Source organism: Phoca vitulina, unplaced genomic scaffold (assembly GCF_004348235.1).
Source record: "Phoca vitulina isolate PV1807 unplaced genomic scaffold, GSC_HSeal_1.0 scaffold20, whole genome shotgun sequence".
In the NCBI taxonomy this organism is placed as follows: domain Eukaryota; kingdom Metazoa; phylum Chordata; class Mammalia; order Carnivora; family Phocidae; genus Phoca; species Phoca vitulina.
The window spans coordinates 2,036,672-2,063,784 of record NW_022589723.1 but is presented as its reverse complement, the minus strand read 5'-3'; the positions used below and the strand labels follow the sequence as shown (position 1 = coordinate 2,063,784).

The 27,113-nt window shown below is 37.3% G+C and overlaps 2 protein-coding genes across 2 annotated transcripts; both read left to right on the top strand.

The window, feature by feature from the left end:
- The first annotated feature begins 4,797 nt into the window (after positions 1-4,797).
- LOC116640696 (olfactory receptor 4F3/4F16/4F29-like) lies at positions 4,798-5,739 on the top strand. The gene has a single exon (XM_032417850.1). It carries the CDS (start codon positions 4,798-4,800, stop codon positions 5,737-5,739), a length of 942 nt encoding a protein of 313 aa, XP_032273741.1.
- Positions 5,740-23,569: 17,830 nt separating this feature from the next.
- LOC116640773 (olfactory receptor 4F3/4F16/4F29-like) lies at positions 23,570-24,508 on the top strand. Its single transcript, XM_032417995.1, has one exon. It carries the CDS (start codon positions 23,570-23,572, stop codon positions 24,506-24,508), a length of 939 nt encoding a protein of 312 aa, XP_032273886.1.
- Positions 24,509-27,113: the final 2,605 nt, after the last annotated feature.

Below are 27,113 nucleotides of genomic sequence, written 5' to 3'. Positions count from 1 at the left end.
TGATACCCATCTTCAATAAGATTCTCACAGTTGCTAGGAAACTATCTTTTAACTATTTGTAGATTTATGACACTCTACAGATTTTCTACACATAGCATATTGCCTTATTTTCCCACTCCCGCCAAAGCTTTTCCCCTATTATTGAAATTGTCATTTCCTGATTTTTCTTTCTCCACCTTAACACCATCTGTTACCTCCCTAAAATCTTGATTTTCTCTCTCCTGTTTGACTTTCTCTCTCTTTAATGGCACCAGTGATATTCAGCCCTAAATCTATGCCTTTTACTTCGTCTCCTAGTTTTGATCCCTCTTTAGCATGTGAAAGTAAGCCATTACTTAATTCTTTGATATTCCTTTTTCCCTGCTTTTTGTACATTGAAGCAGGGCTTTTAAAAGGCAGATAATACGTAAAAATAGTAGTAATAGTAATATAGTAATGATGATGACAAACACTATGTATTTGTTCTTTTTTGGCCATGTATGTTTCCTCCATTACCTTTCTTTTATCTCTTTATATGTTATCCTTTAAGCAAATCTTTCTTTCTCATGACTTCAAATTTTGGATGGCTTCTAAATTTTTGTCTCTAGGTGGGATATTGCTTGCATGTCAACTACTATGGCTTTTTATGAATAAATGGCCCCCTGACTTGGTGACTCTTTTTTTTTTTTAAGATTTTATTTATTTGAGAGAGCCACACACACAGGAGCAGGGGGAGGAGGAGGAGAAGGAGGGGAGGCAGGGGAGAGGGACAAGCAGACTCCCCGCTGAGCACGGAGCCTGACAGCGGGGCTGGATCCCAGGACCCTGAGATCATGGCCTGAGCCAAAGTCAGATACTTAAGTGACTGAGCCACCCAGGTGCCTCTGGTGAGTCTTTTACTAGCATCAAAACTTTGGTGGATTTTGTTTTTTTCCCATTCTAATCAGCAGTCACCTTTCTCCCTTCCCCTTAACTTACAGCAGTAATATGTAGGTTTAAGTCTTGGCTCTACCACTAGTAGCTATAAAATCTTGGGTAAGTTATGTATGTATTGAATGTTTATGTGGGTGAAATGGAATATTCTTCTGAGTAAAATGGAATTCTTTTTTTTTCCAGATTTATTGAAATATAATTGACATATAACATTGTGTCAGCTTAAGGTGTACATTTTTTTTTTTGCATTCTTGTTTGAAGTTCAAAACAGGAATAATTCTTTTAGATCATGAACAGATATCCGTATTTGCATGATGTAGTCAAAACAGCACTGGATTTAGAATCAGAAGGTCTGGTTTTTGGTTTCAGACTAAGTATGATTTTAGGTAAGTTACTAACTTCTCTGATTTTGAGATCTTGCATCTATATATGAAAATAATTCTATCAGGTACATCTACCCTACAGGTAATTATAAGGATCAAACATGTGAAAGTACTTAGTAAATATGTGCCATAAAAATAATGTATGGTTTTCCAGCTCTAAGATTCCGTCGTTAAACACTTTAGAAACTTTTAGAATATGGTGAAAAATAATCTGTATGTTCTTTTCTGACTTTAACAATGGCATGGAAGATGATTACTATTATATCATGAAGCCTGGAAAATAGAAACTGCATAAGTTCCCTGCTATACTGGCTGCTATTGGAACTATTGCTCCCCCAACCTTTTCTTTTCCTTTTACATGCTTCTTCTTATTTTCTAAAACTTCATGAAGTTAAACCATGGACCATTATAAGTCTTGAGATGAGGCTTTCCTACTCCCCAGCTGGAAGTTTATAGCAAGAATACCAGGCATTCTCTTGGGAGTGATTGGGAAATGTGTTAACGCTTAGTTTTGAATTTGGAGACTTCCTTTGTGCCTGCTGGACTTCATAGAAAAAGATGGTAGACTAGAAAAACAGGAACTGTGAAAAATTATGGACCAGAGAAAGTGGCTTTACTTCAGAGAAGTATTAATTGTATTTTAGGAAACACAAGAGCCAGAAGAAATGGTCCTTTTCTTTCTCAAACTTACAATATTTTTGAGGAGGGAAAAATCTATGAAATTGAAACCATTGAGGAGTTACGATTAGTAAGAACTGATTTGCTCTAAATAAGCAATCAGTTATTATGTCTTTTCAGAATGCTTTCCTCTCCCCTCTCAACTTATTAAACTCCTAAAGTTGCTTTTTCAAAACTCACAAGACCTTTCTCCTTTGTAAAATTGTCTCTGAATTTCCTGGACTCTTGTGTATCCTTCCTGGCCAAGAGTAGACATCTGGTATATCTCCTATGGTACTATATATTGTGGTTTATTTTTATGTGGATAATTATTTTTCAATTAAAATTTAAGTTTCATGACTTCTAGGAATAAGAGAAGAGATACATATAAAGTAGAGTTACTAGGAAAATTTTCATGGAGGAAATGGGATTTTGAATTACCTTTAAGGGATGAGTAGTGATTGGAAATGTTCTGTATTGCACTATCCTATCCATAACCACCAGCTAGATAAGGCTGTTGAGCACTTGAAATGTGGCTAGTACAACCAAGGAAATAGATTTTTAATTTCATTTAATAACCGTATGTAACTAGTGGCTACTATTTTGGACCGAGTAAATCTAGGTTTGGCATATCTCTTCTCACTTTTATGATTTTTCTAGCATGTGGAATCTGAAGCCATATGTGGACTAGAAAACCCAGATTCTCTGTCTATAACTAGTTGTTTGTTCCTCACTAGGCTACTGTTTTCTCATTTGTAAATGATAATTTGGACTAGGTAATCACTCATGAGATTTGTGGGATAATATTTTTTTTTTTTTTTTTAAAGATTTTATTTATTTCCTTGACAGAGAGAGACACAGCGAGAGAGGGAACACAAGCAGGGGGAGTGGGAGAGGGAGAAGCAGGCTTCCCGCTGAGCAGGGAGCCCGATGTGAGGCTCGATCCCAGGACCCTGAGATCATGACCTGAGCCGAAGGCAGACGCTTAATGACTGAGCCACCCAGGCGCCCCTGTGGGATAATATTTTTATGACTGATTTCACTCATGCACAACTGAGGTATGTGTATATGTGCATATATAAGTATACATATTAAAAGACAAAGCTTTGGGATCCATTTTTTTCTATTGCTAGGTTTCTCTTGCCCTTTCCTTTCACTTCCAGGTGTGAGGCTTTTTGTGCATTCATGTACCTTTATTTTACCAGCCCTTTACTTTTTATTCTTTTTTTTTTTTTTTTTTAAAGATTTTATTTATTTGACAGAGAGACAGCGAGAGAGGGAACACAAGCAGGGGTAGTGGGAGAGGGAGAGGCAGGCTTCCCACTGAGCAGGGATCCCCATGTGGGGCTCGATCCCAGGACCCGGGGATCATGACCTGAGCCGAAGGCAGATGCTTAACGACTGAGCCACCCAGGTGCCCCCTTTACTTTTTATTCTGCAAACTATTTCCTCAGATCACTTCACCTTTTAGCAGCACATCTAAGTATTATGGGAGCAAGAGGACTTGGGACACAGAACTGTTTGACCTACAGGCAAAGAATATATCTTCCATGTGGTAATATTGTATTCCTTGCAAAAAAATGGGTAAGAACTAGGGGTGCCTGGGTTGCTCAGTCGTTAAGCGTCTGCTTTCGGCTCGGGTCATGATCCCAGGGTTCTGGGATTGAGCCCTGCATCGGGCTCCCTGCTCAGCGGGGAGCCTGCTTCTCCCTCTCCCACTCCCCCTGCTTGTGTTCCCTCTCTCGCTGTCTCTCTCTCTCTCTCTCTCAAATAAATAAAATCTTAAAAAAAAAAAATGGGTAAGAACTAGAGAGATTCATGTAGTCACCTAGAATTAGGGTCAGGGAACAGTCAGACTTGGCATTGGATCCCAGACACTTGAAAGGTTTGAAGCAGAGAGATGAGATAAGAGGGATAAAAGGGGTTAAGATTGATGAAGGGACAGGAGAGAGTCAATGGTTATATGGCAATTACAATGTTAGTGTGCGTTTCTTCATCCCCAGCAAATTCCAAAAGCTTAGGGCTCCAATAGCTATAACCAAGGTTCACAAACTTCAGAGATTATGAAGAATCTGGACAGATAAATCAAATTGGCTTCCTTAACTTCCTTGACTTCCCATAACACTCCCTTCCTATTTGTACATCTTGGTCATGTCCTGGCTGCTAACCATCCTACTAGGTACTTTTACTTATACTTTCTGGGTGCCCATGCAAATACTCTGTGCCATTAATATCTAATCTACCCTTGCCTTTATCCTGTCATACTCTTGAGTCACCTCTATACCCTATGCCTGGTTGTCTTACGCTTACTGCTACCCTGTGGGTGTTGTGTGAATTGCAAATATGATTGTAGGTAGTGGTATGACTATAAGAGGCATATTATGTGCCTGACGCAAGGGTAAGCAATGAGACAACTTGAATGGCTGAAGAATTGTTCTGTGAACAATTAAAATGGTACCAGTGAATTCTGGCAAATGCCATCTTTCTTACTTCCTCTTTCTTTTTCTCATTGTGTTGTACTGTACTGTCTTCCTTACCCCCTCTTAATCCTTGCTATGCACATCTACAATGTTTTCATATTTGCTTCATTTTCTTGTTTATAGATGAATAGTCCTGGAAGCCATGGTTTTAGGGATATTGCATATGGAAGTGACTCAAGTGCTTTAGGTGACACCAGGTAAAATGCTTATTTAATAATGGCCCTGTGAAGGAATTGAGGGGTAGATAGTTTTCACATTGTGAATATCTTTGAATAATTAATCATTATAATAGAGAACTTTATTAACATTCTTAGTTTCTTTTTTACTTTCTTTTTGAATCTGGAAACATTCTAGCTGATAAAATAATGGATGGAGCAAATCATTCTGTGGTGGTGTCAGAGTTTGTGTTCCTGGGACTCACCAACTCCTGGGAGATCCAACTTCTCCTCTTTGTGTTCTCCTCCACGTTTTATGTGGCAAGCATGATGGGAAACTCCCTCATCATGCTCACTGTGGCTTCTAACCCTCACTTACACTCCCCTATGTACTTTCTGTTGGCCAACCTCTCCTTTATTGACTTGGGAGTTTCTTCTGTCATTTCTCCCAAGATGATTTATGATCTTTTCAGAAAGCGTAAAGTCATCTCCTTTGGTGGCTGCATCACTCAAATCTTCTTTCTTCACGTCATTGGTGGTGTGGAGATGGTGCTGCTCGTCGCCATGGCCTTTGACAGATACGTTGCCATATGTAAGCCTCTGCACTATTTGACTATTATGAACCGAAAAATGTGTATTTTGCTTCTGGTTGCTGCATGGGTAATTGGCTTGACCCATTCTGTGATTCAGCTGGTTTTTGTTATAAAATTGCCATTCTGTGGCCCTAATTTATTAGACAGCTTTTACTGTGACTTCCCTCAGTTCATCAAACTTGCCTGCACAGATACCTACAGTCTGGAGTTCATGGTCACAGCCAACAGTGGGTTTATATCTCTGGGATCGTTCTTCATATTGATTGTCTCCTACAGTTCTGTCCTGATCACTGTTCGGAAACATTCCTCAAGAGGTTCATCCAAGGCCCTCTCCACTTTGTCAACTCATGTCATGGTGGTGATTTTGTTCTTTGGTCCTTGTATCTTTGTTTATATCTGGCCTCACCCTACATCACACTTAGACAAATTTCTTGCTGTTTTTGATGCAGTTCTTACTCCTTTTTTTAATTCAGTCATCTATACATTCAGGAACAAAGAAATGAAAGTGGCAATGAGGAAAGTATGCAGTCAATTTCTTACTTATAGAAGGATTTCGTAAATGACAAAAATATTATGGAGTTTCCTTACTGACTTGAGATAACATTAAATTTCTATAGTTTCAATATCAGTTTCCAGGTACCTTACTACTGTTTAGGTGTCCCAGATGAAAATAATACAGTTCTTTAAGAATCTTAACTGAGAAATTGTGTTGCTGCCTCTGGTTGGAGGAAGCATGTGGTGTGATAAAAAGTATCTCCCAGAGAAGGCCAATTGCTTGCCTCTCAGGAGACATTACCTTGATGAATTTACTATGGTTTAGAATTCAAAATTGAATCTCTTCAGTGTCCAAGTGGATTATATAAGGGAATGCTTGCTATTGACACTACATTGACATTGGATACAAATATATGTATATCAAGATGTCTATTTATCAATTTGCTGTTAAAAATTAGTAAAGTGGTCTGAACTGTCATGAAAGCCTAACTTACTATTTCATTATAGGGAAATTTTTGAGAAGTCAGGTGATGAAAAGGACATTAATGAGCAGGGAATCAGAGTAAGAGGAGTTAGATGGATTATTCAAATATTTAATCATATCAGATTTTGATGCTATAGGATTCGCAGACCAGGCCACCTTTCTATCCGGACAGTGCTGGCTGGTCTCACAAGATTTAACTTTTGACTTTTGTTTGTACTATGTTTCAGGCTGTCTAACTCCTGTGTTCTTTAAGATTCATTCTTATTTTCATTTGTAACTAGCCAGGTTCTTCCTTTTTCTTCTGCTGACATAATACTATTCCCATTGCATTTACATGATTTGAGTCATTACAAGCTAAATTTTAGTTTGGGAGGCTTTTTATATATGACTGTATTCTCTTCTGTCGGAATGAGGGATTTGCATACACAGATTTAGAAATTTCAATTCCTATCCATTTCAACAAAGAGGAACCAAGGCTCATTCTCAGAGATGTAGTGCAATTGACTCTGAACCTTATATATCCTTACACATACTCCATACATCTTAACCAGTTTATCAGTATTCCTATTGTCTTATAAATGGTCATTATTTACCTCATAGTTTATCTCACTTGATAATTTATGTGCCTTTTCTTTTGATTTCCATTGCTCTTATATCATTCATTTTTTTGAGCCCTCTGTTGGACACTTGAAAAACCAATACATATATTATCAGTTTACTAGCTAGCTACCACTTATGCTCAGTCTCCCTAAAATTTGTTTGGAAGTGGTGTTTTTAAAATGGAAATTCCACTCAGTTTTCTCTTTCACTGATTAAATAAGGTTTAATAGGTCTAGTAGGGATTCCCAGATTCCTCACTGTTTACATGTATTGATTAAAAAAATGGCCTACGCCTCCTAGTCTTTTGTCTTTCTGCTTTTCTCTCAGGTCTATATCTATTACAAGATAGATTCTCCAATGCATAGTGCCTAAAGATTTTCTGTATCATCTACTTTTAAAGGTCATTCTTTTTACTCTGAAGAAACAACTACTTTTAGTGGATATCTGGTCTGTTGTTTGCTCAAATCAGCAATCTCCTTCTCTTAGTAAATGTAGCTTTCTCTTGCAGTATCCATGTGGTATGATTATGAAGGTGACATATAAATCCTACTTCTTTGACCCTTACTGTTTGGTCAAAGGTTGGGCTTCTGAATCAAGTCATAATGCACATCTCTTAGCCACAGTTGAAGGATACAGGTATGAGCTTCTGACCAAGATGGGCCAAATACAAGCTTTTCCCGAGGATGTTGGATTTGAGAATAGAGAGAAAACAAACTCAATCCCTTTTGGAGCTGTATATGCAGAAACTGCTGGTAATCATATTTCCTGCTGTCAAAAATCAAGTCTGGGATACTGAAAAGAGATATGTAGGAGAAGTTATAAGTTTTAAAAGATAGAAGCTTGGCAGTAATCAGGTTCGTGGTTCCACATGTCTTGAGTATTCAACTTCATTCTTGTCCTCCAATTAGTTTGGTTACCAGCTGAGCTAATAAATGAGCCAATACATTAACTCTCTTGCTTAAGTTTGTTTAAGGTGCAGTTCTGTCATCTACAATCAAAAGGGTACCGATAAATACATCTCTGGTTCTAAGAAGATTGTATTTTTCCATTACTTCTAATGTGAAATCCTCCATGTTTTATTATTTATCTAAGAAAATATTACTTTTTTCTAATAAAAAATTTTCTTACAAAGAAAAACTTATTTGTAAATTAGAGATGATAAAATAGAAATCATCCATAAAATTACCATATGGAGATAATTGGTAGTAATATCTTGGTATACTTATTTCTAGCATTTTTCTATGCCTAAATAAAAACATATATTTACAAAATGGGGATTTAATGGTCTCTATGTTTTTATCCTGCCTTTTTTAAATTTAAATTCAATTAGCCAACATATAGTACATCAGTTTTTGGTGTAATGTTCAATGATTCATTAGTTGCATATAACACCCAGTGCTGATCACATCATGCCTTTTTGATGAATATTACATTATGAGAAATTTTTCACATTATTAAATATTGTACAAAATAATTTTAAATACACACATAGTATTGTATTATATGACTATATCAGAATTATATTTGTTATTCCTCTATCACTGGTCAATTAGATTATCTTTAATTTTTTACTCTGTCTTGAAAATCTTGCATACATAGTCTATATTTCAGATTGCTTCCTTTATAGATTGATATATTTGAAGTTAGTAGGGGATAATAATCTTTTAAACTCTTAATTCACATTATCATTTCTTCTCAAAGATTTGTACCTGCTAAGAAGTATATCCACTTTAGTACCCCTCCCAAAATAATATGACTATTTATTAAAAACATTTGCCAATTTAAAGGACAAAAAAAGATAGTCTTATTTTAAATTTCTTCAGTTTTTGTATGCTTGTAATTTTTCACATATTGTTATTAACCTGAACTCTTTGAATTACATGTGTCAGGAATCCAATCAGAACTAGCTTAAAATAACTAAAAAAGTAGAGTTTTAGTTTTGCAAGAGGAAAAAGATCTAGAGATGTTTTACAACAATGTTAATACATTTAACACTACTGAACTATACATTTAAAACTGCTTAAAGTGGTAAGTTTTAAAACCACAATTAAAAATAAAAAAGGTATTTTATTTGTAAAGATTTTATTTATTTATTAGAGAGCGCTTGCATGTGCACGAGTGTGGGGGAAGGAGAGAGGGAGAAGCAGACTCCCCACTGAGTGGGGAGCTGGTCCTGGGGCTCCATCCCAGGACCCTGAGATCATGACCTGAGCCAAAGGCAGACGCTTAACTGATTGAACTACCCAGGTGCCCCAGAAAAAAATAATAAAGTATTTTATAAAAAAGGAATTTATTGACTCAGGTTATTGGGATATCCAATAGTGGAATCAGCCTCATGGTCTCCAGCCTCATGGACTCAGTTTTACACTCAGATTTTGCTCTATCGTTCACTCCCTCTCTCTTTTAACTCTGTTTATCTCTATACCTTGGTCTTATTTTCTTGTTTTACACATAAATTTTAACTTAAATTCAATTAGCCAACATCATTAGTTTTTTGATGTAGTGTTCAGTGATTCATTAGTTGCGTATAACACCCAGTGCCTGTCATATCACATGCCCTCCTTAATGCTCATTGCCCAGTTACCCCATCCCCCCACCTACTTCCCTTTCCACAACCCTCAGTTTGGTTTCCCAGAGTCAAGAGTCTCTCATGGTTTGTCTCCCTCTCTGATTTCTTCCCATTAGTTTTCCCTCCTCTCCCCAATGATCCTCTGTGTTATTTCTTATAGTCCACATATGAATAAAACCATATGATAATTGTCTTTCTCTGATTGACTTATTTCACTTAGCATAATACCCTTCAGTTCCATCCACGTTGATGTAAATGGTAGGTATTCATCCTTTCTGATGGCTGGGTAATATTCCATTGTATATATGAAGAACATCTTTATCCATTCATCTGTTTTTTAAATTTATTTTGTTTTTTATTTTTATTATGTTCAGTTAGCCACCATATAGTACATCATTAGTTTTTGATGTAGTGTTCATTGATTCATTAGTTGCGTATAATACCCAGTGCTCATCACAACACGTGCCCTCCATAATACCCATCACCCAGCTACCACACCCCTATCTCTCTCCCCTCTGAAACCCTCAGTTTGTTTCCCAGAGTCTCTCATGGTTTGTGTCCCTCTCTGATTTCTTCCCATTCAGTTTTCCCTCCCTTCCTCTATGGTCCTCTGCACTATTCCTTATATTCCACATATGAGTGAAACCATATGATAATTGTCTTTCTCTGCTTGACTTATTTCACTTAGCATAATATCCTCCAGTTCCATCCATGTCGATGCAAATGGTGGGTATTCATCATTTCTGATGGCTGAGTAATATTACATTGTATATATGTACCACATCTTATTTTTTTTTAATTTTTTATTGTTATGTTAATCACCATACATAGCATCGTTAGTTTTTGATGTAGTGTTCCATGATTCATTGTGTACCACATCTTCTTTATCCATTCATCTGTTGAAGGGCATCTCGGCTCCTTCCACAATTTGGCTATTGTGGACATTGCTGCTATGAACTTTGGGGTGCAGGTGCCCCTTCTTTTCACTACATCTGTATCTTTGGGGTAAATACCCAGTAGTGCAATTGCTGGGTCTTAGGGTAGCCCTATTTTTAACTTCTTGAGGAACCTCTCCATAATGTTCTCCAGAGTGGCTGTGCCAGCTTGCATTCCCACCAACAGTGTAAGAGGGTTCCCCTTTCTCCACATCTATGCCAACATTTGTTGTTCCCTGTCTTGTTAATTTTAACCATTCTAACTGATGGTAGAGGTGGTATCTCATTGTGGTTTTGATTTGAATTTCCCTGATGGCAAGTGATGTGGAGCATTTTCTCGTGTCTGTTGGCCATTTGTATGTCTTCTTTGGAGAAGTGTCTGTTCATGTCTTCTGCCCATTTCTTGACTGGATTATTTGTTTTTTTGGGTGTTGAGTTTGATAAGTTCTTTATAGATTTTGGATACCAGCCCTTTATCTGTTATGTCATTTGCAAATATCTTCTCCCATTCTGTAGGTTGCCTTTTAGTTTTGTTGACTGTTTCTTTTGCCGTGCAGAAGCTTTTTATTTTGCTGAAGTCCCAATAGTTCATTTTTGCTTTTGTTTCCCTTGTCTTGTAAGAAGTTGCTGTGGCTGAGGTTGAAGAGTTTACTGCCTGTGTTCTCCTCTAGGATTTTGATGGATTCCTGTCTCACATTGAGGTCTTTCATCCATCTTGAGTTTATCTTTGTGTATGGTGTAAGAGAATGGTCCAGTTTCATTCTTTTGCATGTGGCTGTCCAGTTTTCCCAGCACCATTTATTGAAGAGACTTTTTTCCATTGGACATTCTTTCCCACTTTGTTGAAGATGAGTTGACTGTAGAGTTGAAGGTCCATTTCTGGGCCTTCTATTCTGTTCCATTGATCTATGTGTCTGTTTTTGTGCCAGTACCATGCTGTTTTGATGATCACAGCTTTGTAATATAGCTTGAAGTCAGGCATTGGGATGCCCCAGTTTTGGTTTTCTTTTTCAACGTTCCCCTGGCTATTCGGGGTCTTTTCTAGTTCCATATAAATTTTAGGATTGTTTGTTCTAGCTCTGTGAAAAATGTCGATTGTATTTTGATAGGGATTGCATTGAAAGTGTAGATTGTTCTGGGCAGCATAGACATTTTAACAATGTTTATTCTTCCAATCCATAAGTGGTAGGGATAGAGGGAACATACCTCAATATCATAAAAGCTATCTACAAAAAGCCCACAGCAAATACCATTCTCAATGGGGAAAAACTGAGAGCTTTTCCCTTAAGGTCAGGCCAACTCTCACCACTATTGTTCAACACAGTACTAGAAGTCCTAGCCTCAGCAATCAGACAACAAAAAGAAATAAAAGGCATTCAAATTGGCAAAGAAGAAGTCAAACTCTCACTCTTTGCAGATGACATGATACTTTATGTGGAAAACCCAAATGACTCCACCCCAAAATTGCTAGAACTCATACATTAATTCAGCAATGTGACAGGATACAAAATCAATGCACAGAAGTCAGTTGCATTTCTATACACTAACAATGTGACTGAAGAAAGAGAAATTAAGGAATTGATCCCATTTACAGTTGCACCAAAAACCGTAAGATGCTTAGGCATAAACCTAACCAAAGAGGTAAAGGCTCTATATTCTAGAAACTACAGAACACTTATGAAAGTAATTAAGGAAGACACAAAGAGATGGAAATACACAGAGATTTCTTTATGTATGGTGTGGGGAGAGAGGAGAGGCTGCAAATAATTCCCAAGTTTAAATCATTCCAGCAGAGCAACCTCATAGAAAAGGGAAGGGTTTTCTTTCTCAGCTCCATATTAAAACCCAGCAAAAGGATCCTACATGGCATTATTTTAGCTCTATGACAGGTCTCCCATGGGCTAGGTCGGGATCACATGCCCACCCAAGTGGGCAGGGACCAATGTAATCTGGTTGAGAGCCTCCAAAGAACTACATGAATTTGAGGAGGAGCATTTCCCAAATGGAGGAGATGGGGAAAAGTGATTGAGGGCAGGCAAAAAATTGTCACATGTTTTTTCTTATTTGAATTAGAACCTTTCTGACGTGTTCTTCCTCCCCATCCCCATAGATAGAATATTACTTTTGTCATATTGATTTACCAGTCTCACATATATGTTGATGACACTAACTCCTTTATTATCATATCTGTGTTCAAAATATTTCCCTCAGTTTGTTGTTTTAACCTATCATGTTCTGCAACATGAAAGTAGTGATTTTGTCACTCCAACTTCATGGAGCTTTCAAATTGTGACTTTATATTTTTATTCTTTATTGTGACTAAATTTTATTCTTAGTCCTTTTCCATTCTAATACCTAAAGCATATCCATGAGTATGTATTTCTAAAATACTTTATCCACCTGAAAATTATTTTTAGTGGAAATAATAGGAGAGGATCTTTGCTTGTTAATTTTCTTGGCACCATTTAGTGAATAATCATTTCCCTTCTGATCTGTAACCATTTTATACTACACTATTATGTAAAACATAGTCCTTATCTCTTCTGAGATCAGATTCATGTGTAATATATCTTCTAGCACCTTTCATATGTCCTTTGACTGAATAAATGCAAAATAGTATTTATTATCATCACTGAAAACTGTGTCTTCTTCCACTATTCTCTATTCAGTTATGAAAACAAGAAACCCAGGAGTGATTCTCATTCTCTCCCTCTCCTTTTCCCTCCATCTCCCCTTTTCAATTTTTCATTTATGCAGCAAATACCAAGTGCCTACTGAGTGTCAGGTATTATTGTAGGCTTTTGGGATATCTCAGTTGAAAAATATATATTTAATATATATTATATATATAATATGTATATATATTTTATATATGTATATAAAATTCCTACCATGTGGAGCTATCCAGGCAATAAATAATAAGCAAAATAAACAAGTAAGTTCTATGGTAAGTTAAAAAGAAATAAGTGCACTACCGGTATAATAGAGAAGGTTAAGGTGAATCTGAAACTCTAGAGTTGTGAGGAGTGGGTTGCACTGCTGAGTAGGGTAGTCAGGGGATAGGCATCGTTGGGAAGGTGTCCTTGAGCAAAGGTTTGATATAGGTGAGTGAATTATCAATGTAAATATCAGGGAGAAGGACATCCCAGGCAGAGAGGATAGTCAGTACAAAGGCCTAAAGTGCTTGGTTGTATTCAAGAAATAGCAAGAAGGCCAGTGTGACTTTGTCAATATAAAAGAGGGAGAATAGTAGGAGAATATTCATGGAGTTAAAGTGAGGCAAAATCATATAGGATTCTGTAAACCATTGTAACAGATGAGAAAGGGGGATCATTGGAGGTTTCTGAGCAGAGAGATGACATGATATCTTTTACATTTAAAATTAACTTTGGGGCACCCAGGTGGCTCAGTCCACTGAGGATCCAACTCTTGATCTCAGCTCAAGTCTTGATCTCAGGGTTGTGAGTTCAAGCCCCGCCTTGAAAATTAAATTGAATTTTTTCAATAAATTGGAAAAAAAAAGGAAAAAATATTACTTTTATGTCTGGTTGTCCTGCTAAGAATAATCTACGAAAAGTGGTGCAATGGTCTAAGCAGTGGTAAGTTAGTACTGTGTTGCAGATTAAGGGAAGAGGGAAATTGTAGCTTGGGTAGCAATGCAAATGGTAAGATATGAGATTTTGGTTAGCTGACACAATTTACCAGCTGATGGATATTGAATTTTAGAGAAATTACTCCCAAGTTTTTTGACATAAGCAGCTGGAAAGATGGATTTGTCATCACTTAAGATGAAGGAGTAGGTTTGAGCAGGAGCTCAACTGTGTGCATGTTACATCTAAGATGCTTTTTGGATATCCAAGTGGAAATGTAAAGTAGATATCTGGATAAGCAAGTCTGATATACAGGGTAGAAATATGAGCAAGAGATTGATACACAGATGTTATTTATTTATTTATGTATTTATTTTTATGATTAACCTGGTCGCTTTATTTTTAATTATTTAAATTTAATGGTTCATCACTTACATATAACACCCAGTGCTCATTATAACAAGTGCCCTCTTTAATACCCATCACCCATTTAGCCGTCCCCTACCCACCTCCCTCCCGTCAACCCTCAGTTTGTTCTCTATCGTTAAGAGTCTCTTATGGTTTGCTTCCCTTTCTTTTCAGTTTTCCTTCCCATATATTCCTCTGTTTTTTTTTCTTAACTTCTACATAAATGAAATCATATGACATTTGTCCTTCTCAGATTGATTTCACTTAGCATAATACACTCTAGCTCCGTCCACATTGTTGCAAATAACAAGATTTCATTGTTTTTGATGGCTGAGTAATATTCCACTGTGTGTGTGTGTGTGTGTGTGTGTGTGTGTGTGTGTGTGTATCTCACTTCTTTTTTCTTAAGATTTTATTTATTTATTTGACAGAGCGAGAGAAAGAGAGTGAGAGAGAGCACGAGGAGGGACAGAAGGAGAAGCAGACTGTCTCCCCACTGAGCAGGGAGCCAGACAGGGAGGGGGCTCAATCCTAGGACCCCAGGATCATGACCTGAGCTGAAGAAAGACCCTTAACTGACTAAGTCACCTAGCCACCCCTATGTCACTTCTTCTTTATCTATTCATCAGTCGATGGACACTTGGGCTCTCTCCATAGTTTGGTTATTGTTGATAATGCTGCTATATCGGGATGCATGTACCCTTTCGATTCTGTATTTTTGTATCCTTTGGGTAAATTCCTCATAGTGCAATTGCTGGATTATAGGGTAGCTCTATTTTTAACTTTTTGAGGAAAACCTCTATACTGTTTTCCTGAGTGGTTGCACTAGTTTGCATTCCCACCAATAGTGCCAAAGTGTTCCCCTTTCTCTGCATCCTTGCCGATACCTGTTGTTTTCTGAGTTGTTAATTTTAGACATTCTGACAGGTATGAGGTAAATAAATAAATAAACCACTGTCTCATCATGGTTTTGATTTGTATTTCCCTTTTGATGAGGGATGTTGAGCATTTCTTCATGTGCCTATTAGCCATCTGTATGTCTTCTTTGGAAAAATGTCTATTCATTTCTTCTGCCCATTTCATAACTGGATAATTTGATTTTTGGGTGTTTAGTCTGATAAGTTCTTGAGATATATCATTTGCAAATATCTTCTCCCATCCTGTAGGTTGCCTTTTAGTTTTCTTGATTGTTTCCTTCGCTGTGCAGAAACTTATCTTGATGAAGTCCCAATAGTTCATTTTTGCCTTTGTTTCCCTTGCCTCTGGTGACATGTCTAGTAAGAAGTTGCTGTGGCTGAGGTCAAAGAAGTTGCTGCCTGTATTCTCCTCTAGGATTTTGATGGATTCCTGTCTCACATTTAGGTCCTTTCATTCATTTTGAATTTATTTTTATGTGTGGTATAAGAAAGTGGTCCAGTTTCATTTTTCTGCTTGTTGCTGTCCAGTTTTCCCAACACCATTTGTTGAAGGGACTTTTTTGTATTGAATATTCTTTTCTGCTTTGTCAAAGATTAACTGACTGTAGAGTTGTGGGTCCATTTCTGTGTTTTCTATTCTGCTCCATTGATCTCTGTGTCTGACTTTGTGTCAGTACCATACTGTGTTGATGACTGCTTTGTAGTCATCTTTCTAATATAATCAAGCTTTTACAGCTTGAAGTCTGGAATTGTGATGCCTCCAGCTTTGCTTTTCTTTTTCAGGATCAGTTTGGCTATTTGGGGTCTTTGTGTGTGGTTCTGTACAAATTTTAGGGTTGTTTGTTTTAGCTCTGTGGAAAATGCTGGTGGTATTTTCATAGGGATTGCATTAAATGTGTAGATTGCTTTGGGTAGTATAGACATTTTAACAATATTTGTTCTTCAATCAATGAGCATGGAGTATTTTTCCGTTTCTTTGGGTCCTCTTCAATTTCTTTCATAAGTGTTCTATAGTTTTCAGGGTACAGATCTTTTACCTCTTTGTTTCAGTTTATTCCTAGGTATCTTACTGTTTTTGGTGTAATTGTAAGTGGGATCAATTCCTCGATCTCTTTTTCTGCTGCTTTGTTATTGGTGTATAGAAATGCAACTGATTTCTGCACATTGATTTTATGTCCTGCAACTTTGCTAAATTCATGTATTAGTTCTAGCAATATTTTGGTGGAGTCATTTGGGTTTTCTATACAGAGTATCATGTCATTTGCAAATAGTGAAAGTTTGATTTCTTCCTTGCCTATTTGGTGCCTTGTATTTAAAAAAAATTTTTTTTTTAAGATTTTATTTATTTATTTGACAGAGAGAGACACAGCAAGAGAGGGAACACAAGCAGGGGAAGTGGGAGAAGCAGGCTTCTCGCTGAGCAGGGAGCCCGATGCAGGGCTTGATCCCAGGACTCTGGGATCATGACCTGAGCCAAAGGCAGACACTTAACGACTGAGCCACCCAGGCACCCCGGGTGCCTTGTATTTCTTTTTCTTGTCTGATTGCTGAGGCTAAGGCTTCCAGTATTTTGTTAAATAGTAATGGTGAGAGTGGATATCCCTGTCTTGTTCCTGACTATAGAGGAAAAGCTCTCAGTTTTCCCCCATTGAGGATATGAGCTGATACACAGATGTTATTTAAAGGCATGGTACTAGATGAGAAAACCTGGAGTATGAATATAGATAGAAAAGACATGAGCCCTGGTATTCTTAAAAATCAAGAGGTCGGAGAGTGAATAACAATTAATGGAGACTAAGAAAGAACCACCAGTGATATAGTAGGAAAACCAGGATTGTATGGTACCTGAGAAGCCAAGTGAACAAAATGTACATGAAGATTGGAGTAGATAATGGTTAAAAGATGAGGACTAAGACTTGATCATTAGATTTTGATATGGAGGTCATGGGAGAACTGAAAGACCAGTTTTAGTGGAGGTTCTGGGGCAAATTTTGATTGGAGTGAATTTGAAAGAAAACACAGGAGAGGAATTGGACCAAGAGAGCAGAGGCAACTCTTTTGAGGAATTTTCCTGCAAAGGTCTTTAGAGAAATGGAGCAATAGCCAGAAAGGAAAGTTGGATCAAGAGATTTTAGTAAGAAGGAAGATATAACACATGGTGAAAGCTGAGGAGAACAACACAATAGAGAAGGAAGCACAGATGATATAGAAGAGAGAGAGGTGGGAAAGCTGGAGTGGTTCGTGAGTGCACAAGAAAGAAGGGTTATAATGAATGAGGTTTGGTGAGAGCCTTGTCACTTTGGTGTAGAAGGAAAAGAAGAGGACACACTTCTTTTTCTGCTCTCTTAGACTAGAATTCTATATTTTCAAAAGTGATGTGGCTGCTAATTTTTTTTGTTGTGGCATTGTTCTTACCTGATACTTTGATTTTGCCTTATAAAATACATGGGTAATATTGTACCTTTATTCTGTACTTTGAACAATTTGTGTCAAAAATACGTTCAAGAGAAGAAGAGCAAGAAAGAATTTTTTTAGATTAAAAAAAATTTTTTTTGTTGGCAATGTTTATTTTTTATTTTTATTTTTATTATGTTATGTTATATTAGTCACCATACAGTGCATCATTAGTTTTTGTAGTGTTCCATGATTCATTGAAGAAGGAATTTTGTAGTTTTGGTTTCAAAGATGAAACTAAGCTTTATTAGCTATATAATCTAGTTTAATACACAAATTGAAGCCATGCATGTAATAGTAGTGCTTACTCTGCTATGCTATTCTAAGGATTCAATAAAATAATATGCAAAAGGCTTGATTTCCAAAATCACTTTATTTTCACATTTGAAAATATATTTTTAAAAAACTCAAAATATTCTGTCCTCAAGGTTTTAAAAATACTTTTCTGTATTTTCACATTCCTGAGATGGAATATGTATTATTGAAATGATCATAAAATGATTAAAAATGCAAAAGTCCACTTTATATTTTTCTGTGGAATGCATTTTCTGTCACAGTAAAATAAAGATTCCAAATAGTTCTAGATTATGGCAAAGAGTCTCTTTGTCAGAAAAGTACAAACTCTTCTTTCTTCTCATTAATAGCCTCTCTGCTTAGCTACACTGGGAAAACCAAAATGATCATAGGTGATAATTCCCCAGGTCAAGTGATCTCAGTCTGGCAATCCCAGATCTCTGCAGCATCACTTGGTCACTGCCCTCTGGGACTGTAATTAGCTTTCACTCTTACTGTGACATTGTTTTATAAAGCTATTTGTGTATGTTTGTAATGATCCTGAATAGGATCTGGTTGGGGGACCAAATCTGAATCTTTAGTGATGCTGATCTCTTAGTTCCCTTGGCAAAACAGGTAGGTGAGGGGGATAAGAATGGTAAGAAAATCAGAGAACAAAGGTTTCTCCATTCTAAGGGTGGAGATGGTTTTGGTGATATGATGAAGATTTTCTCAAGTCGGATCCACTCTATTATAGCAGTCTCTTAATTGGGCTTCTTTTCTTGTTTGGCCTTTCCTTCCAGCCTATCTGTCACACTGGCAAATGAATCATCTTCCTCCAGCACTGGTCTCATCCATTAATTCCTTACTCTAAGTCTTTATTCCCCTTTATTTATTAACAGTACTCAGTACTCCATCATCTGAAGTTAGAGCCTGAGGTAAAATAAAAGTATTATGCTGAGGGAAATAAGTCAATCAGAGAAAGACATGTATCATACGACCTCACTGATATGAGGAATTCTTAATCTCAGGAAACAAACAGGGTTGCTGGAGTGGTGGGGGGTGGGAGGGATGGGGTGGCTGGGTGATAGACATTGGAGAGGGTATGTGCTATGGTGAGTGCTGTGAATTGTGTAAGACTGTTGAATCACAGACCTGTACTTCTGAAACAAATAATACATTATATGTTAAAAAAAAAAAAGAAGATAGCAGGAGGGGAAGAATGAAGGGGGGGAAATCAGAGGGGGAGACGAACCATGAGAGACTATGGACTCTGAAAAACAAACTGAGGGTTCTAGAGGGGAGGGGGGTGGGGGGATGGGTTAGCCTGGTGATGGGTATTAAAGAGGGCACGGTCTGCATGGAGCACTGGGTGTTATGCGCAAACAGTGAATCATGGAACACTACATTAAAAACTAATGATGTAATGTATGGTGATTAACATAACATAATAATAAAAAAAATAAATAAAAGTAGTCTCAACTTTCTTTTTCATCTTATTTTCTACTGTTCTCTTAAACATTTCCCATTCTCTGGGCAACCTGCACTCTTCACCATTATCTGAATACCTTGAACTTAACTGTCATTTCTATATTGTGCTATCTGCTTGAAATGATTCTTCAGACTCTCTTTATGTTTTATAATATTATTATTTATAAAAGTTCTGCTCAATGCTGCATTTTCCATTTTGTCTTTCTGATCACCACAGCTGTGGCTTTCTCCTTCCACTTTACTCAGGTTTTGCTAAGTCTGTGGCATTCATCTCACTATGCTTGTTGATATTGACTTAAGATGTGAGAGAGGCATTGTCTTACCAAGCAACTAACAGATACTAAGATATAGATACTAAGTAAGTACATTTTAATTAGTAAAATAATTAAATAAGAAGGCACAGTAGAATAGGAATAAACAGAACTAGGACTACATTGGTCTGAGTTGCCATCTGCATCCATAACTGATTTTTTGACATGCATAAATACTCTTTGTGTTTTCCATTTGTACACGGTTAGCAACAGTTATAACTAAAGATGCTAAATGGATCTTGAAAAAAAAATGGGAGTTAGGGAGCAAGTTATTTCCTGAAAGGCAGGTCTTTGTGGGTTTGCCTCTTTTTAGGTAAGTTTATGCAAATTTTTATCTGGATGAGCACACCTTTGGAAATTCCATGAAGCACCTCACCCCCACGCAGGTGCAAATGACCAGTATGATTTAAGGTGGTCAAGAAAGGCTTCAGAATAGTTTTTGTGAGAATTTATCCATGACTTTGGCTGTAGGGAGGTTGTGGAAATGGCACAGCCCTTCTTATTGTCAGGACACAAACTTCTCACAAATCAAGCCCTGAGCAGTGTCTCCACTTAGGAGCAAATTATTCTATAGAAAATATCCCTAATGAAGCCTTTCAAGCTATTGGACAGCAGCTTAGACATGAAAACCTAAACTGAAACCAGTTCTTAATTATCTCACAATAATGTATTGAAAATTAAAAAAAATTTTAATACTTGGAACTCAGAACTGGGACATATAGCTAACTGGTCCTTACTACTTATTAGGTACCACTTATTGTGCCCTTACAATATGGTAGGTACTGCATTAGGTACATGTTACATATATCATCATATCACCTAGTTCCCACCATGCCCTGCAAGAGAGGTGTTGTGATCTACTTTTACAAATGAGGAAACTGAGGCTTGGAGAAGTTAAATAACTTTCCCATGCTCATATAGCAAGATGTAGTGGAGTCTGGATTTAAAACAGGCTTCATAGACTGCAAAGCCCAAGCTATTCACAGCTCTGTTGTGGCCTTCTCAAGTTAGAATAGCAGTTTTAACTTCTGGGTAATTTCCATTTCCGTTGCATTATAAAAAGCAGTCTTTCCATTCATTATCATATGTGATAGTCACAGGAAATTGTGAGCCTGTTGGGCAGGTACTGAAGGAGTTTGCCTTTTCAAATTGAATCACTTGTTCAGAGGTGGGAATTGGATCTTCCTGTTTAATTTTATCTGAACTCTTCTGAACTTCCCCCCTCTGTCCCTCTATGGTTTCTTTTTTGTCTTCCTTTCACTATCAGTGTGTGTGTGTGTGTGTATTATTATTATTATTTTTTTAAGTAGCCTCCACACCCAGTGTGGGGCCCAACATGGGGCTTGAACTCATGATCCTGAGATCAAGACATGAGCTGAGATCAAGAGTCAGATGCTTAACCGACTGAGCCACCCAGGTACTGCAGTATGTATCTTTTCTAATTTCTGCTTTCCTTGTGTCTTTCTCTCTTTTCATATTGTCTTCTATTTCCTCTCTTCCCTATTTCTTTCTACCTCTTAGATAATCGCCAAGCTTCATGAAATTGAGTGTTAGGTGTAGGTTTGCGGAGAAAAGTTTCCTCCATCCCCAAGCAAGGTATATGTTGTAGAGGTTGGGGTGCCTCTGAATAGAGACTATTAGTTATGGTTATTGTCAGTTTTGATATAAGAGATAAGAAATGTTCTTTTCCATGTGTGCAATCTATTTCAAAGATGGTGGAAAAACAGTGTCAGAGTCACTGGTTCCTGAGTGTGGAGTGATTATTAACCAATGTTTCATTCTGGAAATATTTACTGACTTTTACACTTAGGAACTTCAGACAATAAAATAAAACTTTTGAGGCATTATGGTTAATAGCAAAAGACTACAGTTTGCAGATTAAGGTGTTTCCCACTCATATTTAAAAGGACACATCATGGGGGCACCTGGGTGGCTGAGGCGGTTAAAGGTTGGACTTTTGATTTTGGCTCAGATTGTGATCTTGGGTTCCTGGGATTGAGGCCTGTGTCAGGCTTGCACTCAGTGACGAGTCTGCTTGTCCCTCTCCCTCCCCCTTCTTGCTCTCTCTCTCTCAGATAAATCATAAAATCTTAAAAAAAAGGGACACATTACATTCCATCCTCTTCCTGAAATCCTTGACCTTACTGGATAATACTGTCCTTCCTTTGAATTTCTTTCTTTTTTTTTCTCACACATTCAGCAAATAATTTTCTCTACTGTTTGTATGGCATATATTGTATACTACCTTATATTGTAGCTATTATGTGTGCAATTTATGTCTTTCCAGTGGGTTTATTGAGTTTGTGACTTATAGAAGTTAGAAAAACAGAAACAGAAACAAAAACAAACCCTGACCATTATGTACTGGAACTCTCAGGGAAAGCTTATTAAAAATACTTGAGAACATTTATTTGACTTTTGAGGACAGCAAACTATAGAGATATGTTTGTACATATCTTAAGTCTGGATAGAAGTCTTGCAGGGCCAGGTGTAGGTTCCAGGGGGAATTTTATTGAGTAGAGTGGCCAGTAGAGATCTCTGTATGATTTTGATAGTACTTTAAAAAATGGGAAGGTGTGGGGGCGCCTGGGTGGCTCAGTTGGTTAAGCGACTGCCTTCGGCTCAGGTCATGATCCTAGAGTCCTGGGATCGAGTCCCGCATCGGGCTCCCTGCTCAGCAGGGAGTCTGCTTCTCCCTCTGACCCTCCCCCTCTCATGTGCTCTCTCTCTCTCTCTCTCTCTCTCTCTCAAATAAATAAATAAAATCTTAAAAAAAAAAATGGGAAGGTGTGGTTGATAAATCTGAGGAAATTATGCTAAGTGGAATAAGACAATCAAAAATAAATACTATGTGATTCCTTTTCTGTGAGGTTCCTAAAGTAGTCAAATTCAAAAAAACAAAGTAGGATGGTGGTTACCAGGGGTTGAGGGGAGGGGGAAAGGGAGTTGTTGTTTAATGGGTATTGAGTTTCAGATTTACAAGATGAAGAAATTCTAGGGATCTTTTCTACCACAGATGAATATACTTAATAATACTGAACTGTACACTTATGCAGGGTTTATATCGTAGATTTTCATGCTATATGATTTTTACCACAATAAAAAAATGGGAAGATTCAGAAAAGCAGTGAACCTGATGTGATGAAAAAGAATGAAATTCTATCTTTGATAAAGCCCATTTCTCCCCTTTTACTACTCTTGACTGGTTTTGGTGTTTTCTTATTCCCCAGTTTCATTGTCCCTAATCTCAATCTTCATCCTGTTCTACAGTGTGTTTCTCCTTAATTCATTCCTATCTCATGTTTCAGAAAATTTTCACTCCTAAATGGTGATCCATTGATTAATCAGTTTCCCCACAATCCTACTCTCTGAGTGTAAATTGTACAGAGAGAAGAAATTGAAAATGATCATAAAAGGGGGATGAAATATGTTGATATGGGAAAGTAGGGTCAGATATAATTTATATAACTATAATTTCCCTTTGTGGGTAATTAAATTTTATTTTCACCTACTGTCTCTTTTTCTTTTGTGAGCAAATATACCTTCTTGCTTGTATATTTTGTTTATTGTTACAGGCACCTGTGAAGGTTTTCTTCTTGCCAAATTCTCCTATTAATTTTAGGCAATGAGAGATTTTCCTGATAGTTCCAGTTATAATATGATCTCCTGAGTTGTGCTTATGTCATCATCATTGTCATCATTATCATCATTACTTATGAAGTCTGAAGAATTGGATTACCAGGTAGTTCTCATTTGTAATGCAACATAAATAATTAATACCACTATCATTCCTGAGAATCATAATTTCTTTCTCACATTGTTAGTTCTCATCATTTCAGTGGCAGCCCAGTTGGCTGGATCCATGGATGGAAGGAATCACTCGGTTGTGTCTGAGTTTGTGTTTCTGGGACTCACTCATTCATGGGAGGTCCAGCTTCTCCTCCTGGTGGTCTCCTCTGTGCTCTATGTGGCAAGCATGACTGGAAACATCCTCATTGTGTTTTCTGTAACCATCGATCCTCACTTACATTCCCCCATGTACTTCCTACTGGCCAGTCTCTCTTTCATTGACTTGGGGGCCTGCTCTGCCACCTCACCCAAGATGATTTATGATCTTTTCAGAAAGCACAAAGTTATCTCCTTTGGAGGCTGCATTGCCCAGATCTTCTTCATCCACGTCATTGGTGGCGTGGAGATGGTGCTGCTCATTGCCATGGCCTTTGACAGATATGTTGCCATTTGTAAGCCTCTGCACTACTTGACCATCATGAGCCCGCGAATGTGCATTTTGTTTCTGGCTGCTGCTTGGGCCCTTGGCATTATTCACTCACTGTTCCAACTAGCATTTATTGTTAATTTACCCTTCTGTGGTCCTAATGTATTGGACAGCTTTTACTGTGACCTTCCTCGTCTCCTTAGACTAGCCTGTACAGATACCTACAGATTGCAGTTCATGGTGACTGTCAACAGTGGGTTCCTTTGTGTTGGCTCTTTCTTCACACTCCTCATCTCCTACATCTTCATCCTGTTTACTGTTTGGAAACATTCCTCAGGTGGTTCACCCAAGGCCCTCTCCACTTTGTCAGCTCACATCACTGTGGTATTTTTTTTCTTTGGTCCAACCATGTTTATCTATACATGGCCACATCCCAATTCCCAAATGGACAAATTTCTTGCTCTCTCTGATGCTGTTCTCACTCCTTTTTTAAATCCTGTCATCTACACATTCAGGAATAAAGAGATGAAGGCAGCAATGAAAAGAGCTTTCAGACCATTAGTGATTTTTAGAAAGATTTCATAAAAAATGCTGTAAAGATTTTTATCGTGATCATCATGTAGCTTGTATCTGGAATTTTAGAATTGGCTTCTTTAATGCATCTGCAGTTGATTTGAGTGTTACTGCACCCTTTAAGAATCTCCTCTTTCCTTAGAATAATGAAGACTTAGACAAATAAAACCTTAATTGAAAACTTAACGTTGATTCATATGAAGTTGCACATATATGTGCTACTTATAATAATTTCTTTGCTTCACTTTTTTTGTTAAAGTTTTCAGTCTATCATTGTTTGTTCAGTTTATCTACATACTTTCTTATAATCTTTCTCTTGATGTATCCCAGGTGCTAATTATTCACTTACGATTGCTAATCTCCACTTTTACCAATAATGTCTCTTTTCCTTATTCCTTTGGTGAGTTGGGAAATATTCATATCTAATCCAGGCTCTCTTTTTTTTTTTGAAGATTTTATTTATTCATTTGAGAGAGACAGAGACACAGAGCACAAGCAGGGAGAATGGCAGAAGGAGAAGCAGACTCCCTGCTGAGCTGGAAGCCTGATTTGGGGCTGGATCCCAGCACCTGGAGATCATGACCTGAGCCAAAGGCAGATGTTTAACCATCTGAGCCATTCGGGCGCCCCATCTAATCCAGGTTCTTCAGGTCTAGTACAAGTCAATTTTTTCTTTATGTTTTGGAGGACATAGTTATCTTGTTCAGCAGGAAAATTTTGTGTTCAGATTGTTCTTCAAATAATTAAAAGCAATCTGATTTCAGACTAAAGGAGTACTGATCTCTCCTGCTTCGTTGTGTTCTCCCTTCACCCCCCGTTTTCTTGCTAATCTTTCTCTTAGATAATTGCCTCATGATTACTCAATATTTTTTCTGTTGGTGATGTAACTCTTTCTGAAAGAATTTTGAAAAACATAAACCAATGGCACCTTCTGATTTCCTTTTGATCACATACATATGCACATTCATGAACCAGTAATTTATTCTTTGTTTTATTCATTTGTTTTCTAAAATTATTTTTTTTTGGCATACTACATGTATGGAGTTGTGCTTACTCTATATTGGGAATTGTTTCTAGGAATTCATGGAAGCACCCTAAAGTGTATGGCCTAGGAGATTATATATTTAATTATTTAATTAAATTTATTTTATTTTAATTAAAAATTAAAAAAAATTTATTTGAGTGTAGTTGACACAAAATGTTACATTAGTTTCAGGTATATAACAGCAGTTCAGCTTCTATATATGTTATGCTATGCACACCATAAATGTAGCTACCATCACTATAAAGTGTTACTACGATACCAGTGAGTGTATTACCAATGCTGTGTCTTTTATTTCCATGACTTATTTACTGTATAACTAGACTTCTGTATCTTCCACTCACATTCACTCATTTTGCCCACCCTCCATTCCCCTCCCCTCTGGCAACCATCAATTTGTTTTTTTTTTTTTTTTTTTTTTTTTTTTTTTAAAGATTTTATTTATTTATTTATTGGAGAGCGAGCGAGAGAGAAACAGCATGAGAGAGGAGAGGGTCAGAGGGAGAAGCAGGCTCCCCGCTGAGCCGGGAGCCCGATGTGGGACTCGATCCCAGGACCCTGGGATCATGACCTGAGCCGAAGGCAGTCGCTTAACCAACTGAGCCACCCAGGCGCCCCATCAATTTGTTCTTTGTATTTGCAGATCTGATTATGCTTTTTGTTTGTTTATTCACTTGTTTTATTCAATTTTTTAAAAGTTTTTATTTAAATTCCAGTTAGTTAACATACACTGTAATATTAGTTTCAGGTGTACAATACAGTGATTTAGCACTTCTATACAACACCCACTGCTCATCACAAGTGCACTGTTTAATCCCCTCACCTGTTTCACCCTCCTCCCCCTGCCCCCATTCTGGTAGCCATCAATTTGTTCTATATCGTTAAGAGTGAAATCACATGGTATTTGTTTCTCCGACTGACTTATTTCACTTAGTATAATACTCTCTAGCTCCATCCATGTCGTTGCAAATGGCAAGATTTCATTCTTCTTTTATGGCTGAGTAACATATTCCATTATATATATACCACTTCTTCGTTATTCATTCATTAGTCCATGGTCACTTGGGCTGCTTCCATAGTTTGGCTATTGTAGATAATGCTGCTATAAACATTGGGGTACATGTATCCCTTTGAATTAGTGTTTTTGTGTTCTTTGGGTAAATACCTAGAAGTGGAATTGCTGGATTGTAGGAAAGTTCTATTTTTAACTTTTTGAGGAAACTCCATACTGTTTTCCAGAGTAACTGTACCAGTTTGCAATCCCACCAACAGTGCAAAAGGGTTCCCCTTTCTCTGCATCCTCACCAAGTTGTTACTTGTGTTGTTGATTTAAGCCATACAATGGTATCTCATTGTAGTTTTTATTTGCATTTCCTTGATGATCAGTGATGTTGAGCATCTTTTCATGTGTCTCTTGGCTATCTGTATGTCTTCTTTGGAAAAATGTCTATTCATGTCTCCTGCCCATTTTTTAACTGGATTATTTATTTTTTGGGTGTTTAGTTTGATAAGTTCTTTATAGATTTTTGATACTAACCCTTTATCAGATATGTCATTTGAAAATATCTTCTCCCA

Bases quoted from the DNA above. Each gene is read 5' to 3' on its own strand.
- LOC116640696 (XM_032417850.1), top strand. From the start codon at position 4,798: ATGGATGGAGCAAATCATTCTGTGGTGGTGTCAGAGTTTGTGTTCCTG.
- LOC116640773 (XM_032417995.1), top strand. From the start codon at position 23,570: ATGGATGGAAGGAATCACTCGGTTGTGTCTGAGTTTGTGTTTCTGGGA.